Raw genomic sequence first — 18,802 nt, forward strand, 5'->3', positions numbered from 1 at the left:
GTGTGTATGTATGTATATATGTATATATGTGTGTATATATGTGTATGTATATATATATATATATATATATATTTTTTTTTTAAGAGTGTACTCATTTGTATGAATATTTAAAACATGAGTATAGCTAGTGTGTTCCAATACGCCAAATGTTTTCTTATATGCATATATATAATGCTGTAAGATCCAAAGGCTTTTCACAGACTCAGATTTTTCTGAGCATTGGAGAAAGACAAATAAGGACTGATCTTGGACCTTTATTGGATTTAACGTCTTTTTGTTTTTTTTTTAAATCAGATAGCATTTGTTTTTTCTTTTTTTCAATTTCATAGTCCCATTGGACTGAGGTTGGGAGAAACAGGATTTTGGCATTGAAAGATAAGTAATGCTGAAAACAAAAGTGCTTTGAAAGGTGCAGCTGCATTAATATAAAGCAGATAGATATCTGACTAGATCAGTGGTGCCCAAATTTTCCTGTCGCACACCCTCCCTCCCCAATCAGTAATAGAATTTGTCCCGCCCACTACTGCATGGTTGACCCCATATTTTGGGGACCCCTGGACTAGATAAAGAGCCTTAACTGGTTCAGTAACACATTATGAGAATATTGAATGTTAAATATGGGGATGAGAGAGAGAGAAACAGGTTTCAAAATTGTACCTCTTACTTCCGCAACAAGTGTGCAACACACAATTATTACAGCACCATGGCTGTTCTTTTTATTTACAGAAATAAATACTTTAACTGGCGCATAATTATTAACAAATATAGTAGGAGAAGATCAAAGGTTTGTACATTTTTGTTTTAGTTGAGCATTCCAAAATATGGACGCTTGTATAAAGCTTTCTCACATATATCTGAATTCTTGAGATGTCTCTTCTCTGTCTACCTTTTCTCATTTCCCTTAAGATACTGTTGTAGGTAAAAATAATAGCCATTCTGTCCCTCCCCCCCACCTCTTCCCACCCCCCAAAGTTCTCACTGCAGGGCTTCACAGGTTTGCCAGACACTTACTTGGATTCAGTGGTAGCTGGGGCCACTGTAGCCACTAGAGTTTCTGGGATCAGAGATGTGATCATTCAAAACTGAGATGGTAATTTAATACCCCAGCCTGGAGGCAGAAATGTTCAGAGAACTAGCACTAATGTTCAGGTTGGTTCATATTTTCTTGCTGAGCTTATTTCTAACTATGGTTACATACTGAAGGCCCTCTCCTAGTGTAATGTCAATAATCACGCACGTAGGGTTGCCAGCCCTCCAGGATTGTTCAGGAGTCTCCAGGAATTAAAGATTAAACCTTTAATTAAAGATTATGTCCTGGGATGAAACCTCCAGGAAGACAGCTAACCAAATTTGGCAACCCTATCCACACTAAGATGTCTGTCTTTTTGTGAAAGTTAAGGCCAGCACATGTTGAAATTCCTTTGTTGAAGGAGTCCAGAGGTGTACACATCTGTGTTTAATTTTATGCTTAATGCATATTAACCATGAAGAATCATGAAAAAAGTATGGCCAGTTGTCCACTCTGACACTACCCACTTCTGCTCTAGTGCCTGTGTATTTTTTTAATGTAATAAGTTAAGTGACTTTCTTCCAGATGATTTTCTGTTTAATATTCTCTTTGCCTCACTCCTCTGTTCATCTTGAATTTTTGTATTTGTTATGTTAATTTGGAAGCCCCTTTGGGCAGAAACCTTTATTTTTGTATTGTATTTATTTATTTTTGGGTGTAAAGTACCATGCACACCAATGGAGCTATGCTAATAAATAGCAAGCAAACCTAAGTGCTTAGCTATGCAGTGTCCTGTTCTTTGGACACTGCTAAATGTTAGGTATCCAAGAAAATAGGCAGAGTAAAGGCAATTATTGATTCAGAGAACATGCTAAATACTGATTTTGTAAAAAAAAAAAAGAGAGAGAGAGAGAACTTATAAAAATGAGAATTTAAATGGTCAAAATAGAATTACAAGTTTGTCTCCTTTCCCCCAGCATGGAGAAGTGTGGCTTGTGTATTAGATGCTTCAGTGTAGTACTAAACAAGTACAGTGTAGAGGTAGACTGACTTCATATGACTAGTCAGAATGGATAGGAAGATGACACGTGCTTTGAATGTTACGTATATTCTTTAGCACTTGTTCCATTAATCCAATAAGGATATCAGAGCAATAGGTTTGTGGATGCTGGGTTTTATTTTTCTTTGCCAGAAGCAGGCTTCTTTTTGAGTTGGGAGCAATTGTGACTCCCATATGGCCAATCAGATTTTATAGTCTCTTATCAATGGCCAGTATACCTGGACACCTATGTGGAACAGAGAAAAGAGCCCTTTGCTGGAACATCTGTTAAACCATATGCCTTGGCTCCAGGTTCAGTTGGAGATAACTGAAACACTAATGAGTCCATCCATCATTGCTGAGCTTGGCATTAACACCTCATTGGCTTGGGCAGAGAGGCTCTTCTTAACTTTGCAGTTTGGTGTGTTTTGCCATGGTCCTGGGTGATACCATTTGCTTTGATGAATCTCAGATTAGAAGCACTATTGCATGTGTTTAGAAGTTTAAAATGTGACTGGCAATCCTGTGCAGATTGCCATCAAAGCACTGGCAATTGGGCCAATCTGTCAGCAACAGCACGAGGTGCTGGCTAACTGCCTCCTCAGTTGGCTTGCCAAGCCTGGCAAGTCAGCGCATGGTTTCACCCTTAGAGAGTCTCATCAGCATTAATGCAGTGTGATACATCTCTTCTCTCAGCCAGAGGAAAATGTCATTCCTTGTGGAGTAACAGATAATTAAAGCAATTGCCTGAAAGTAATCTTTGCAGAAGTGAAATTAGAAAGCATTATGGAAAATGGAATGCAAATTGCTGTAAAAACTGCTGTATCATCAAGTGAGGGGCTAACTATGCAGTTGACCTGGCAAGGATCAAACAGCTGACCACATAATGTTATCCTTTTTGGAAAATGTATATACCATAACTCACAATGCTTTGTTTACCATTTCACTATCAGTTTTTGGTACCGTTGTTGCCACAGAACGTGGTTTGAAACAATCTTCGCTTCCCACAGGGAATTTACCAATCTGACCCATCTTCTCTCTTCGAGTGTCCTCCCCATCATGCTGCATATACACACATCTTGGAAGATTCCTTTACAGAGCTCCACACCTCAGGCATATCCAGTAACATTGTAGTTTTAGCTGATTGGTCTGTCACCTGGAAGCAACATGCCACTGGCATGCAAGAAACCCAGAGCTGAGACACACACTATACTTCTGTAGCCTTTCTAATATAACTTTACATTTAAATTGGAGACAGCATTACATTTTAACAGATTTTACTTTGTTTAAATAGGGGTGGTTTTTTTGGGGGGGGGGGGGGGGGGACTGAAAGATTTGCTATTGTGTACTTGAAATCATTTTTCTGCCCCCTGCAGAATGACTTTCCCGAGATAGGCTTCATATTTTATTTTAATACTGACCTATGGCACCCTGCGATCACTGCAGTTTAAATTGGAATGGAATAAGCTTCCTATTGATGCTACAGAGCATCAGTTGGTGCGCCTAGTGTTTCATATGACCCTGGACTGATAGGTGTCCTAAAGAACATTCAGTATGTTGAGACACATGGGGGCAGCTGCTGATACTCATTCCCTAATACATGTGGCATTGTAGAACCACAACCTAGATTCTCTGCAGTTTTTATTTGACAGCCACTCATCAAGTTTGTTAATACTTTATTTTTTGTCTAATTTGTGAAGGGTTGTCTAACTCGTGAGGATGCTACTTATCATTCTGAGGTGTTGAAGAAAAAATATTTTGAGTGAAAAAACAAAAACAAAAAAATGTCTAATGATGAACTTCAGCAGAGATCCTTGGGAGTGGTGTGTTCTCTGCAAAAGTTGCCATATGAATACTCATAGCCCAGGGAAGCAACAGGCTTCTGCAGCTTACCAATACTGTCCACCTGTTGCTATTACTGCTTAATAGATTTCATCATAGGTTTTTTTTATCTCCTTTTCCTTGAATGCAGATATTAATAGTTATGTGCTCAGCCAATAGGATGCCTCATTCAGCTTCTGACAATGATTTGTATCTGTCTTTACTTACCGTATTGATTGCTGTTATTCTTGGTACTGAGCGTTCTGCAAATTGCTTGAAAAGAAATTAATTCCTCTGTTATAAGACAGAGTAGCTTCATCTTCTTCCATCTCACGAATTCCTACTCTTCAGGCCATGAATCAGTGTTCAGATTGGCTTTCCTAGTAGAACAGGCAGCCCTGCCATAACTGTTTACTTTACTAGACAAGGTACACAACCCTGATCTTAATCAGAGAAGGTTACTTTTCTGCTGGAAAACCGAGCTTCTGCCTTCCAGTCCATTCTTACTGTATTCCTTAGTGTACTGCTGTTACAGAAAATTACTTTTAAAGATTTCTTGCTGCTTTATCTTTTTCTCTTGTTAGAAAGTTAATTGACAAAAGTCCCTTTGATGTGGTTTTTCCACTACCACGAATCTTTTCTTGTCTTGAAAGCATTTAATGTCTCTTCTTGTTCTCTTGCACATTGGCACACGGTAGCCGGGTGAAACATGCTTCAGGATGCTGCTGCTGCCCTTCAGACCCAATTCTGCAAATTAGCTGGCACTTACAGTACATTCCACTGTTAAATATTACGTCATTCTTCAGCAGATGTCTCCTCCTACTGCAGACTTTGTGAAGAAAGTTTCTGTTCCAGTTTTCCTGATTGTTCGTGGTCTGCTCCTGGTTTTTCTCTATACACAGTAGTTTTTAATTTTTTAACTCACTTCTGTCAGATAGGAGACATGCCCATTCCCGCTGTACTTAATATGCACACTGAAGTTTCCCATTCTACCTTTAGTTTCCCCAACTTTCCTTGTTATTGACCGCTCTTTTCCGGAGTAATGATGTTTCTGAAAGGGAAGTGAAAGAACATGTAAACACGGAAAGTAGCATTTATCTTTAAACATCTTGTTTCTATTTTCTGTGCTCTTAGCCTTTTTCCCTTATCTTTGAGTTCTTCAGTTAAGGGGGGCTGATGAATGCTATATTCTGAAGAACTGTTCCACCAAGAGAAGCCTACTGATATCCCTAAACATGTTCATAAAGACTCATTAGCATTTTTCATTTATTCTGTGCTGCCACACATTACTGACTCCTATACTACTGCCATATAGGAACATTAGCCACTGAAAATTCAGTATTAGTCTGTATTCATAATACCACATTTCATATTTTCTTACTAATCCCAGTCTGTTTCATGGTGTGTGGTTTTTAAAAATTCCTTGTCTCACTATACATTCTATTTTTGATGCTGCCTCTGTCATTTAAGCCTGAACAGAGCTCCTGCCCCCACCCAACATTTTAGTAGTCTCTCAGACAAATAGAGTAATTTCCCCCTGGATCCTTAGCTTGAATTTCTTAGTTATTTTACCTTTCAGTTACACCGGATGCTATATTCCTCCTGGTTTGAACTTAGTTCTGCCTCACTTAACTAGGTCCTCTAATGTACAGTAGCTAACAGTCATTTAGTCTGCACTATAGTTCTTGCAGTTGTCATCTATGTAGGCGCTCCCTAGGGATGTCTTATTCCACCTAACATTGGACCACAACATATGCTCTGCTTGGGGATTCGCTGTCAGATTCTCTGCTGATTATCATGCTCAGAGTCAGATCATTAACCATGTATAATGTGTTATGATCCCTTTTTCCACCTCTGCCATTTTGTAGTTTCCTAGTAAATTGCCATAAGAATTGCTTTATTGTAACTTTAAATTTTGCCTTGCATGCTTCCTGGTATGTGGTAACTTGAAGGGAGTCCTCAGGTTTTATGTGATTTAAATATATGTGAATTAGCCTGATTAAATCAAGATGTAGTTTATAGAAGCACACCCTTGTGAACTTCCTTACCTCATTGTCCTGTGGTCATGGTATATCCAATTCATCCCAAGTGCCCATTAGAAGAATATTTGAATGTCATTGTTAATTGATTGATGAGTAGACTCGAATTCTCCCTCATTGAACCAGTCTGATCTATTGTATTGGCCAGCATAGTGTCCAGAAATTTATTTGCCTGAATGGCTAAAAACAAATATGAGTTAAATCAGTGGGATTTAATAATCCTATGTGTTTGACTTCTTTTAGAGAAATGTAAAGTCATCTTTTGCTGAACATAAGTGCATTGAGATCTTGCTCAATTTTGATGTAAATTCTTTGTGCAAACTCTCTTCTCCCCCTCCCCCAACAAAACAAAGCAAAACTTCAAAGTTTTAGGACCCCAACATATACATTATAGCTTCTCTCACTCTAAGCAAGTGTGTGTGCCTTGCTTTCCTCTCCACTTCAAGAGCCTCTGTCCCAGTGGATTCTATTAAATAATTCTGCATTCAGGAAGTGTAGTTTTCTCTCAAACACCTTTTTCTATTTTAGGGCACACATTGGTCCAGACACAGTAGCTTTATAGTGGGCAGAGATAAGTGGAGAATTTCCCTGTGCAATGGAATTCTGCTGGTGGAGATGGATCTACTGAATCCTATACCATGCCTCCCATCCCAGCCTCTGGCATAAGGAGGAGGGAGAGGCATTTTGGGGGCAGGGCATGGGCCAGAAAGGGAGGGGAGGGGTAATGACAGAGCAGAGTTCCACCATGTCCAATCCTCCTCTGGTGTACAATCCCAGAAGGACTTTAGGCCAGTGATGTAAGTGTTTGAGCCAGTGCCTGGTGACTCTGAATCAGGCAACCACAATTGGTTTCCTGTGGCCCACTCCCTTCGCCATAGCATCTGAGCCCCCATCAGATGTAGTGGAGAATCAGAGTCATTAGCTTTATTCAACTTAGCTTTGTGGCCATGCTCTTGCTGAACTATTTTGTTTATCAGGAAGCTGGGCCTTCCATTGGTTTACTATAAATCTCTGTCCTTCTCCTGAAAGACCAGTTGTTTGAACTTTATGGGAGAATGGCTGTTATTGTGGGGGAAGGGGGGGGGAAGAGGGTGTAATTAGAGAAGCAGGAGAAATTCTACAGAAACAGATAGAGAAGAAGGAAACAGACAGACAATGTGAACAAGCACAGTGTGCCCCTGAGAAAAGCCTAGAGGGGAGAGCTATTTGAAAGGGTTTGGAGCTATGAGCAAAGAAACTTCATCCTGTTTGGTTCCTCCTGTGTTCAGAGAGACAAGGACTTTGTACATTCTTTATCTGTATCAAAGGTACCTGACTCCATCATTAATTTCTCATCCTACCGGAAACACCTGGAGGGCCCAGAACTTTGGCCCGCCACTTAGGTCAAAAGTGGTAACACAAATATCTCCTTCACTTTATCAATTGTGATCCAAACAATATTTAAATCAATTTTAAAGCAAAACATGTATGCTGAAAGCACTTATTTATGAGAGAGGATTTATTAAAAGCCTTGAAATTTCTGCTCACTTGTTTTTTTTGAAGGGCAAGTAAAATATTTTTTTCAGTATAGTTGGTTCCTTGTGGTGAGACAAGTGAATAGATTATGTGCAAGACTGATTAAAATCTATATGTAGATAGCTTTGCTAAAGTATAACAACAACAACAATATCCCAAAGGCCCTTGTTGGATTGGGGCCTCATTGTCCTGAGCGCTGTACAAGCATACAATGTGAAAAGTTCCCTGTCCTGAAGAGCTTTACAGTCTGTGTAGAAAAGACAAAATAGCGCTAGAAAGGCAACATATACGTAAAATGTTAAAAGTACAAAACTAGTTAGTTGTATTTTTTCCTTTGAGGATTTATTTCATTTCCCCAAACCATCTGCTACCACCCTCGCCCCTCTCGCAAGCCAACCTTCCTTGTTATTGATGTTCAAAATGTTCTCCTTTCATCTTACCCCCACCCTCCAGCAGTTGTATCTTTTTCCAGAATGAACAGGGACCTGAAAGTATTGGACTGTACTGTTTCCAGGTTCTTTAATTCTTTCTACCATAGAGGTGATGCTTCCAGAGGTGTGATCTCCAGCCACCCACCACTCACTGCTGCTACTGTAACCTCTGCAGAATTTCTTGCTCTCTGGGGATGGCCTGTCTTCTCAGAGGTGATAGGGGCTGCTGCCTGGTGGAGGAGGGCAATTATAAGAACAAAACAGCCATACAGAGTCAGACCAAAGGTCCATCCAGCCCAGTATCCTGTCTTCTGACAGTGGCCAGTGCCAGGTGCCCCAGAGGGAATGAACAGAACAGGTAATCATCAAGTGATCCATCCCCTGTCACTCATTCCCAGCTTCTGGCAAACAGAGGCTAGGGACACCATCCGTGCCTATCCTGGCTAGAGCCATTGATGGACATATCCTCCGTGAAGGTATCTAGTTCTTTTTTTGAACCCTGTTATAGTCTTGGCCTTCACAACACCCTCTGGCAAGGAGTTCCACAGGTTGACTGTGTGTTGTGTGAAAAAATACTTCCTTTTGCTCGTTTTAAACCTGCTGCCTATTAATTTCATTTGGGGGCGCCTAGTTCTTGTTATGAGAAGGAGTAAATAACACTTCCTTATTTACTTTCTCCACACCAGTAATGATTTTATAGACCTCTGTCATATCCCCCCCTTAGTCATCTCTTTTCCAAGCTGAAAAGTCCCAGTCTTATTAATCTCTCCTCATAAGGCAGCCGTTCCATACCCCTAATTGTTTTTGTTGCCCTTTTTGGAACCTTTTCCAAGCCCAATATATCTTTTTTGAGATGGGGCGACCACATCTGCCCACAGTTTTCAAGATGTGGGTGTACCATGGATTTATAAAGAGGCAATATAATATTTTCTGTCTTATTATCTATCCCTTTCTTAATGATTCCCAACATTCTGTTTGCTTTTTTGACTGCAGCTGCACATTGAGTGGATGTTTTCCGAGAACTATCCACAATGACTCCAAGATCTCTTTCTTGAGTGGCAACAGCTAATTTAGACCCCATCATTTTATATGTATTTTATGTGCTACTGGGGCAGAGATTGGAATCTAGGGAGAGCTGATAATGATTAGCAGTGTTTGGGCTGAAATTACCTACTTACATTTCAAGGATGTAAATATCAAGAAAGGAGTATAATTGTGCTGGATTGTCTAAACTGATAGGACAGAATGATGGTATGAAACTGATAAAAGAAAATCTTAAACTGACTATCAGGACAAAAATTCCTGATATCCCTTGCCCATGTGGGAAAAACATAAAGTTTAAAGAAGTGCGAAGTTTTTTTACAGAATTTTATAGAAAAATTATATACCTGCTATGAAATTCTATAAAATAACTATTAAATATTATCAGGAAAGAAGTTATTAAATTCTATAGGTTTATAGAGTATATAGCTATTAAATTCTATACAGCTTATTGATGGGTGAGGTCCGTGGAAGTGTCTCTCAGTAGAAGTGAAAGGAGACTCATTGCATCAATGATTTCAAACTAGAAGGGACATAACTGTGCATTGGCATAGGTGGGCTTGATGGTATAGTTGTTTGTGATTTTTTTCATCTTTGATATCTATATAATATCAGCCAAGCTAAAATAAAATAATTTGTAGGCTACATTTATCATATACATGCCCTCGAGACATTCCATTTCAAATCCAGATTGGAACTTTCCCAAAATTTGGGGCTGTTTGGATGTAGGGTTTTGGTTTGGTTACATGACACTGTTGTGGGTTGGCTTAAACCTCACTGAAACCTCATTTAAGATAGTTGTAAGAATCGACTAAGTTCCTTTATGGAACCAGGTTCCTGAAATAGTAAGGGCCTTTGTGATGATTTGGAAATCGGTTTGTACAATTTATGAATTCTGTGGGAGATTGTGAACTCTAGTATGTGTTTTCATCAGACTGCAAACTCCATTTTGAGTGTGAGGGCTTGTTGTGTTCCCAGTAGTCTATTTACCTCCATGTTAGGCTGAAATTCCGAGGTGTAATGGAGGGTCTATTGAAATACAAATATCCTATACAATGGACTGGTTCCCAACAAGAAGAATTTTACTGTATTTTCAGGGGAGAGGTTGCCTAGCAATAAGGGCACCTCTGGGGACTGACCAGGAGGTCACCTGACTAAGGATCTGATCTCTTCACTCTCTTCAGCCATTTTCACCTGCTCAAGATGACAGAAGCTGCTGCACAAGCCTTATGAGCCTGGGGGACTCTCCCTACCCAAGCACACCTGTCCCCAAAGGACTCCCAGAGCTAGAGTGGGGGGCATTGGATTCATGATGTTTGTTGTTTTCTAAATGATCTGTACCTTCTGCGTATTTTTCATACTTAAGTAAGGCGCAATAACATCAGCGCTAAAGTCATGTTGAACGCTCTGCAATGCTATTCTGATGTTTTTTCTGAGAGCTGGAACAGTTTCCTGGCACTTTCTTTTTTAGAAGTTGCACCTCCAGCCCCGTCTGGCCTCCCCTCAGTGGTGGTGAAGCGGAACTGCCTCTATCCCCTGACTCTATTAGTGGCTTGATCTTTTAGTCGCTGCGGGAGGTGGGCCATGGCAGAGCAATAAGTGAGCAGCTGCTCTTGCCCAGCAGCTTCAGGAAGAAGGGACTGGCCAGCGGTGGCAGTACTTGATGGAAGGCACTGCTGAGTAGAGCCAGCTGCTGGTGGGATGCGGAGCACGGGGCGTACCATGCTTCAGCTCCTCTCCAAAGCTGCCAAGTACACACCTGCCATGGGGGGAGAGGCAGGACCTAAACCGCTAGCTGCCCCGGCTGGCAGAGTGACTCAGAGGGTAGCCAGGGATATTAGGCTCCTGCTCCACTCATACAAGAAGCAGAATGGGCTGCATCACTCGGAACTGCTGCTGTGCCGGTTTCCCAAGGCCAAGTCCTGGTGCTACTCCTGCTGCCTTCTGGGCACCTGCTGGTGCAAGAGCTGCCTGAGCAATCTGGTACTTCTTATTTTACATGCTGTACTTACCACATGCCCCCTGAGAGGGTTAAACTGGAATCCAAAAGGCTCAAACCTTCAATGGGATTCTGGGAGAGGGTGTTGTTGTTGTTTTTAAACTACAGGAGATATCTGAGTAGCCAGCCCTGAGCCCGGGTACTAGACACCTGAGCCACATGATCACAGCTGTCTGGAGGGGCAGCATTCCAAAAGCATGTCTACAGACTGCAAGACAGGGATAGTGCCTGGACACTGTTCAGATTATGGAGGTTTAAAACTCCTGGGGATTCAATGGCACAGATCTGGTGAGTTGCCAGCAGAAGGAGACTAGACAGATCTGTGACAGCCTCCAACCAAAACACAGGGACATGTGACCACCCAAAACAAAGGCACATGTCAGGCTGCTCAGGAATTTGAACTCTGTGAGCAGAGGGGCTTTGCTGAGTGTGGTTTTAGTGGCAGGGTGGGGGGTGAGAGAGAGAAGTCAGAAAAACACCAGAGAAGGCAGAAAGGAACACAGAAGAGGCACTGGGAACATGTACATGAGAAAAGCTAAAAGAGCTTTGGGGCTAATTGCTGACTGGAAAGGGGCTTGGAACGGAGAGTAAAGACGCTAGCTCAGGCTATTGGAGTCCTGCTGTGTTGTAAATAACAGGATTACATTTTTAAAAAAACCTGACTCCATCACTAGTGTCCCCTCCCAACTGGAACAACCCTCAAGACCCTGAATTTTTGGCTAAATGCTCAGGTCAAAAGGAATAGCAATACAAACTCCCCAGACACAGTTTGACTTCTCTCAGGAGAGGGAGAAGAGAAGAATTGGTATCTCGCCACAGATTTTTGTGTTTTAGGCAGGATAGAGACTGTTGTCCAACTTAAAGGCACATTAAAAGCGGTACTGATAAGGATGATTATATGCTTCCATTGACTCAAAGAAAAAGCATATGGCACATAAAATGGTTTAACTATCAAGATCTAGAAATGGTCCCAAAATTTATAGAACACTGTGATACAAGTGCCTGCAGCTCTGGAGTAGTTATCAAGTGCTTTAAGATTGTTGCATTTTTTTTAATCAGCTGCTTATGGCATGTTGTTCTTTGCTACATCCACCATTATTTTCAAAAAAGGAGAAAAATGCTAGCTTAGAACATGTGGCATGACTACTTCTGACCCCTCTGAAGTGAGTGATCCAAGGTTATCAAATCAGACAGCAGAGGAGTAAAGGAATCAGGAAGAGTGCAGGGTGCAGCCAATCCTTATTAGCATAAATCCACACTAATTTTAAATTGAGTTTTCAAAACCTAATTGAGCAGAGTTTTCGAGCTCTATTCAGAGTGAGCGACACATAAATTGAAACAATATAGCTTCCATGAACCTTCTAATGAGCAGTGAGCAGTGCTGCTTTTCTTTTTGCCCTTTTAAGAGCTCTGACATTAAAAAGGACCGTTCAATTAAGAGATCATTTCAAATCATTTGAACACTGTGACTGGTTAATGGTGTCCCAGTGCAAGATATATGCTAAGGTGAAGCCAGGGTATTCGCTTCAACTTTTATTTTCTAAGTGGGAGATCACTTTCTGATTGCAGTGTTGAATCCGCTGGTGATTAAAATTATTTAAAAATATAGATAGATATACATGGGGATAAACTTTGCACACCTACTGGAGAAGCTGCATTCACTGCACTCATATTGAAGAAAAGTAACATTCAGAGAATGTTTCAACCTATCAAAATCCTCCTTCAATGAAATTTTAGCAAATTACACTTTTTAATTCTTTTAACTCCAATGTAATTCTAACTTTCATCCAGCCTGCCATTATCTTATGTTTCATTTACTGCAACATTCTCTTCTCTGGTCTCAATAAATGCAATTTTGCCCCTCTTGTATTCATTCAAAATGCTGTTCCAAAGATCATTTTCCTAGCCCATTGCTTTGACCATGTCACCCGTCTCTTTGCTTACCTCCACTGGCTCCTTCTTCTCTATCACCAAATGTAAGCTACTTCTCTTCACTTAGAAGGCCATTCACAGTCTGTCCACACTGTCCTTATGTCTTATATACTATAAAGATGTCAATTTCTGCCTCTGATCCGCCAGTGGTGCTGGCCTTCATAGTCCGCTTGTTAAATTTTCAAACAAACACCTTCGTGCTTTCTCAGATGTTGCTCCTCATGCTTGGGAGGAGTTACCCATAACAGCAACAAAGTCACCACACTGTCCTCCTTCAAAACTCTCCTTAAAACTCTTTCGCTGTGATCCCTACAGCAACCCGACAACAGTTAGGCTGCTGGAGTACTGGGACCGGAGCCTATCATGCTGACCAATATCGTCTTATTGTATCTTTGTGCTCCCCCAGGCTGTCTATAGCAGGGTTTCTCAAACTTTTTTTGCTGGGCCCCCCTTTGAAAATATTTCAGGCTGTGACATCCCCCACCCCAACAAAAGTGATAGAAAATTACTATAGTATTGCCATCCTTCTGCACTGCTGCTGGCTGCTGCGTTGCCTTCAGAGCTGGGCGGCAGGAGAGTGGCGACTGCTGACCAGGCTCCCAGCTTTGAAGGCAGTGATGCCACCAGCAGCAGCACAGAAGTAAGGGTGGCAATACCATGCCTGTTGCAGGGCTATCCCTACCATTTGTTCCCTGGTATTTTTCTATCCCTTCCTCTCTCTCCCTCCCAACATTGCATTCTGGGTGGCTGCCCTGCTCTTCTTGTCCTGGTTACGGCTCAGATCTTATGACCCCCTTGTGATAGCCTTGTGATCTCCTTTTGGGTCCGGACCCCCAGTTTGAGAAACGCTGGTCTATAGTCACCTGTTTTCTCTTATACCTAGATTGAAAGTTGTAGGGCAGGGACCGTCTTTTTGTTGTTTGTTTGTTCAGTGCCCAGTACAATGTGGGCTTGGTCCTATGTGCTCCTGCAATACAAACAATAATAAATAAATAATTGTTAGTAAAAAGTAGTAGTATAATTAAAAAAAAAAAATCAGTAATGGAGGGTCTGTCAAGGGCTGCATAGTCTATGGCACTGTGCATACAACAGGAGCCTTAGTTTTTAGGTTGCCTGAGCTTAAAGCTCAGGGGAACACTTTCAAAGATAATTTAAATGGGCACATTTTGAGTTGGGTGATTAGACTTTGTTAATACTGTTTTGGGTATCCTGTTTTAGAGGTCTAAAGCACAGTGAAGGCCTAAAGGAACTGTATAAAGGAGACAGACACCAGCTATTCTCGAACCATTCTAAATCCTGAAGATAAGGGAGCGATAACTCATTAGTGCAGTCAGCAAAGACAATTCTAGGTTTTGTTGTGAACAGTAAATAAAATTGTTAAGCTAATTAAATTTCTGTGTATTGATAGTGAGGCAATTCCATAACTGTTTTAAAGTGCTTCATTATTCAGTTTAAAATTAGGAGCCCAGTTAATTGTGTTTTTCTAGCATTGAGCATGCAGAGCAGCTTTAATAAGGGAGTTGTAACATTTGGAAACTAATTTGTTTTACAGTACAGGCTATGTAAAGTTCTTCACTGTCAAGGAGAATGAGTTTGGAGCATTAGAATTTAAAAACATTGGAGTCAAAATGAAGGAAGTGCCTTAATGTAAGGAAATTCTACTTTTGAAGCAAAAAATGCATTGCATTTTTCAGAAACCTATATTTAAGTTTTTTTTAAAAAGGGGATTAATCAGTTGTATTCTGCAGTAAAATCCCTCTGCTGGAGAAATAAATAGTATTCATGGAAAGGTAAAGAACACTTCTTAAAAGCATATTTTAACAACAAATGTTAAATCCTTTTATTTTTCCTCTTCTACTGCCATCCAACACTTTTCTGGAATAGACTCGTTGAACTAGCTGAGTTGCCTTGCAGTCTTCTGTAATACCGTATTTCAAAATTTCAGTCTTTTAGTCAACATAATCTACACTTTCATCATCTTTAGTGTTTCTTAATAAGTGGCTGACAAGTTGTACGTGCTGGGAAAGAACATGATTTTCCTTCACCTTCCTTCTCCCTGGGCTGATGATCAGAACATAGATTGTAAGGAAGCTTCGCCAAGTAGAAAGGAAGGAAACTGCAGTGTAATTTATTTATTTTAGTTAATATAAAGTTTGGATCTGGCGACTTAAAAATAATTTATCAGTGTGTAGACTAACAAGACATTCATTTTAAGTCTGATTTAAACTGAGGAAATAAACAGGTAGAGAATCTTGCTTTCAAATGCAATGAGCTAGCTAAGAGGAGGAAAGAGATACGTATTGCATAGTGCTTTTACTGTAGCTTGAGTAGTAGTGGAACATGAAGTCTTTAAGTGTGTAATAGCTGTTCGGTAATATAAGCTTTAGTAATACTGTTGATAGTTTGCATTTCAATGGTGCCTTCCGTCTGTGGGTCTCTTTGAAAACATTAGCAAACTAAGCCTAACTTCACCTTTGTGAAGTAGGTATTCTCCACATTTTACAGATGGGAAAACTGAGTCACAAAGAACCTATGATGTACCAAAGGTCATCCAGTGAGTCAGCCACAGAATTGGCAATAGAATTCAGCTCTCCTGACACCCAGTCCTGTGCTCTTACCACATGATACAATTTCAGATAACTATCCTATAAGAAAGGGATATTTGAGAGTTGTGTTAATGTAAGAGATGGTGGCTTTAAAAAGAGGCGGTATCTGAGTATATTTTTGTAGTATTTCAGATCAGAGTTTTCTCTTCTGCTGGAGATGCATTTTTTTCTGTTTCATTTGGCAATATTTCCTAGTTTTCTTCTGCAATCTGAGCCATGCCTGTGGGGGTAGTTGGAGGTTTCACAGTTGACTCAATGCCATCTCTGACATAACATCAGAAAAGGAAATTAAATTGGTCTTCTCAATATAAACTTTTATCATGAAATAAAGGAGAGTCAGTCCAATAAAATTGCTGTTGATAAAGATGATGGAATGCTCTTCATACCGGAATTTTCTTGGATTGAGGGGAGTGGAAGTCTGTCAGGAGTATATAAATGGTAGCTTTCAGGTCAAGGTTGTAATGGGGTGTGGGAAATGGTGCATTTTGACTGCTATAAGGCAGAAAAAACTAAGATTCATGTTTCAATGTGTTAATGGTTAAAAATGAATAGTTTTACAGTGAGTCTGAGGCAGCACTAACAGCTGGCTAATTTACAGCAGTATGTGTTTTCATTAGGAGAGGGCAGCTCTTTATAGAGAACCTAACCCCATACTAAGACCATAAATGTTAGATGTAAAATGAATTGATCTAGTACATGCCAGTAGCCCAGAAAACATACATATGCAGCTTTGACTCATTTCCTTTCCCCCTTCTTCTTTTTCTTTTTTTTTTTTTTTTTTGCCAGAGGCTTTAATTTTATTAAATTCCAATTTGCTGCCTTTATGGCCCAGCAATATTGCTTCGTGCTCAGAAATTCTGAGTTTAAGTTTTGGGTGGTATTTCTTATTCCTGGGGTTGATTGGGAAGTTATATATTTCTACCTGAGGTGGCGATTTGATAGGAGTAGGCAATGCTGCTGCAGGACAGATAATTGCCTCTGTTGATGAATGAGAAATGATGCTCACAGGTTCAGAAACAGCTGCATCCACTTGTACTAGGAGGGGGATGCTGTCTGTGGGAAAGAGATGGTAACATCTCTGCTGGAGCTAGAGCTAGTCAATTTTTTTTGAACCTTTGAGTTTTCAATGAAATTTAAAATTTAATTTTCATTGGGGGTGAGGAGATGGAACACAAACATTCACTTGAAAATTTTGCAGTTTTTTGTCACCCATGGAACTGATTTGAAATTTTGATATTCAGAAATGGTGTTTTGTTCAAAAATTCAAAAATCGGTAAACTTATTATGAAAAATTCCTGTTTTCCATTTTTTTTTTTTACAGCTTCTTTTCAACCAGCTCTAGTTGGAGGGTGATTGATGTCAGGCAGTGCAATTTCAGGAAGTGGGTGCTTGGTGCATAAGAACTAGCATAAAATGACAAAACCAGTATCCAGAAAGCTGTTGAAAATTCCGCAACTCTATGCACAAGTTTTTGTATAACTTCTGTTTACAATGGACTGATAAATTGGTTTTAACTTTACAAAGTTTAGTAAGCTGTCCCAGTGATACAACTCTCACAGTGTGATGCTGCTACTTGGAAAGCTAGGATCTCCTGTGAAAAGTTGCCATTATTGAACAATGCAAGATGGATGTGATGTGCTTGGCCTCTTGGGGTATGTCTACATTGCAATTAAAAACCTGTTCCAGCTGACTTGGGCTTGGGCTAAGGGACTGTTTAATTGCAATGTAGATGTTTGGGCTTGGGCTGGAGACCGGGCTCTAGGACCCTGCAAGGTAGGAGAGTCCCAGAGCTCAGGGATCCTTAATTCAAACCCTGCGAGCCTGCGTGAGCTGGCATGGGCCAACCATGGCTTTTTAACTGTAGTGTAGATATACCCTGGGAAGGGCGGAAGACTGAACGCTTCCCAACTCTAGAGGGGAAACTCTTTGCTAGACCCTTCCATCATGGAAAACTCAGCATGGCGAGATTGTGTTTGGATGTTTTAAAATATATTTGTTGGTACTTTTATGTCTTTGTCAAGAGGAAAAACACTCTTATAAGATATCTTTGCACTGTTTTCTCTTATTTATAGCGACGGAATGGAGAAGATATTCCAGTCGCCCAAACTAAAAATATCAATCACAGAAGATTTGCTGCTACCTTCAAGTTGCAAGAGGTGACAAAAACTGATCAGGATTTATATCGCTGTGTAACTCAGTCAGAGAGAGGCTCTGGAGTGTCCAATTTTGCTCAACTTATTGTGAGAGGTAAAGTTGCAAATGTTTTCATTTTATGAAATTAAATACCCTTAACATCAATGCATCATATTTACACTTTTATTTAGCCAACAGATAGCACAATAAAATTACAGAAATCCTCATAAAATAAAACTAATGAATGTGGCTGTATAGTTTTGACAGCTTTGTTTCTGACAAGTGCTTTCCATAGAATGGGATTCTATAAAAAGGCCTAATAATGCAATGCTTGTAAAATACCATATTCCTTTCCACTATCTTCTAGATAATATTGGTTGAGATGACTACTGATTAACATTTAACAAATAATTTTACAGATATGAAAGTATCTACTGTAATAAGTTAATTTTTACTTCTTAATGTTTTGTGGGGTAGAGGAGAAGCAATGGTGTATTTGCTCAACCCCCATCCCAGAATACTTTAAATACTTTAAATGAATTTCAGTCCACTCAGAAGCATGGCAGCCTGCTGCAATGCAACCATGACTTATGCTTGGGGAGTGGGAGGGTTATGTTTTAATTAAGCTTCATGGCCCAGAAAGAAGGGATGTGAAAATTTTCTCTTTCAGTTGGCCTGTTGTGATCTTGTTTCCTGACTTCAGGTGACCTTGTTGGTTTACTTGCGCTTATCAAGTCTGGCAGTGGCTTAGAGTTTGTAATTTGGGGTGGTGGGGGATAAAGAGTCACTTGGTCTAGTCGTGAGAACACAGGACTGAGATTCAAGACTACTCGGTTCAGTTCCAAGCTTTGTAATTCACTTGCTATGTGATCTGGGGCAAGTCATTTAACCTTTCTGTGGCTATCTTTACTCAACTGTTCAATTACCTACTCACACATTTGCAGTGAGGCTTAATTAATATTTTTGTAATGTGCTTTGAGACTCCCAGGTGAAAGGTGATTGAGAAGTGCAAAATATTATTATTACAAAAACCATCATTAATTGGGCCCTGCCACTTCCTTGCTGAACAGCCATCAGCTTTAGTAATGTTACCTGCTGTTTTGTACAGTAATTAGTCATATTGTTTCTTCTAGTGGATCACTATATAATTTCCTTTTTTAATGTGATAAAATTAGTCCTGTGGCAACATGAAAACTTAATTTTTGATATAACTAAGAAACTAAAACATACGGACATT

The 18,802-nt window shown here is 40.1% G+C and overlaps 1 protein-coding gene across 7 annotated transcripts in view; it reads left to right on the plus strand.

Annotated features, from left to right (window-relative positions):
* Positions 1-18,802, plus strand: part of PTPRK (protein tyrosine phosphatase receptor type K) — a 581,323-nt gene that overhangs the window by 298,839 nt on the left and 263,682 nt on the right. For all 7 annotated transcript variants that reach the window (XM_054021706.1, XM_054021708.1, XM_054021709.1 and 4 more), the window contains exon 6: positions 17,505-17,679. In XM_054021706.1, the coding sequence (XP_053877681.1) occupies positions 17,505-17,679 (175 nt within the window). The remainder of the gene's footprint in view (positions 1-17,504; positions 17,680-18,802) is intronic.

This window comes from Malaclemys terrapin, chromosome 3 (assembly GCF_027887155.1).
Source record: "Malaclemys terrapin pileata isolate rMalTer1 chromosome 3, rMalTer1.hap1, whole genome shotgun sequence".
Taxonomy (NCBI): domain Eukaryota; kingdom Metazoa; phylum Chordata; order Testudines; family Emydidae; genus Malaclemys; species Malaclemys terrapin.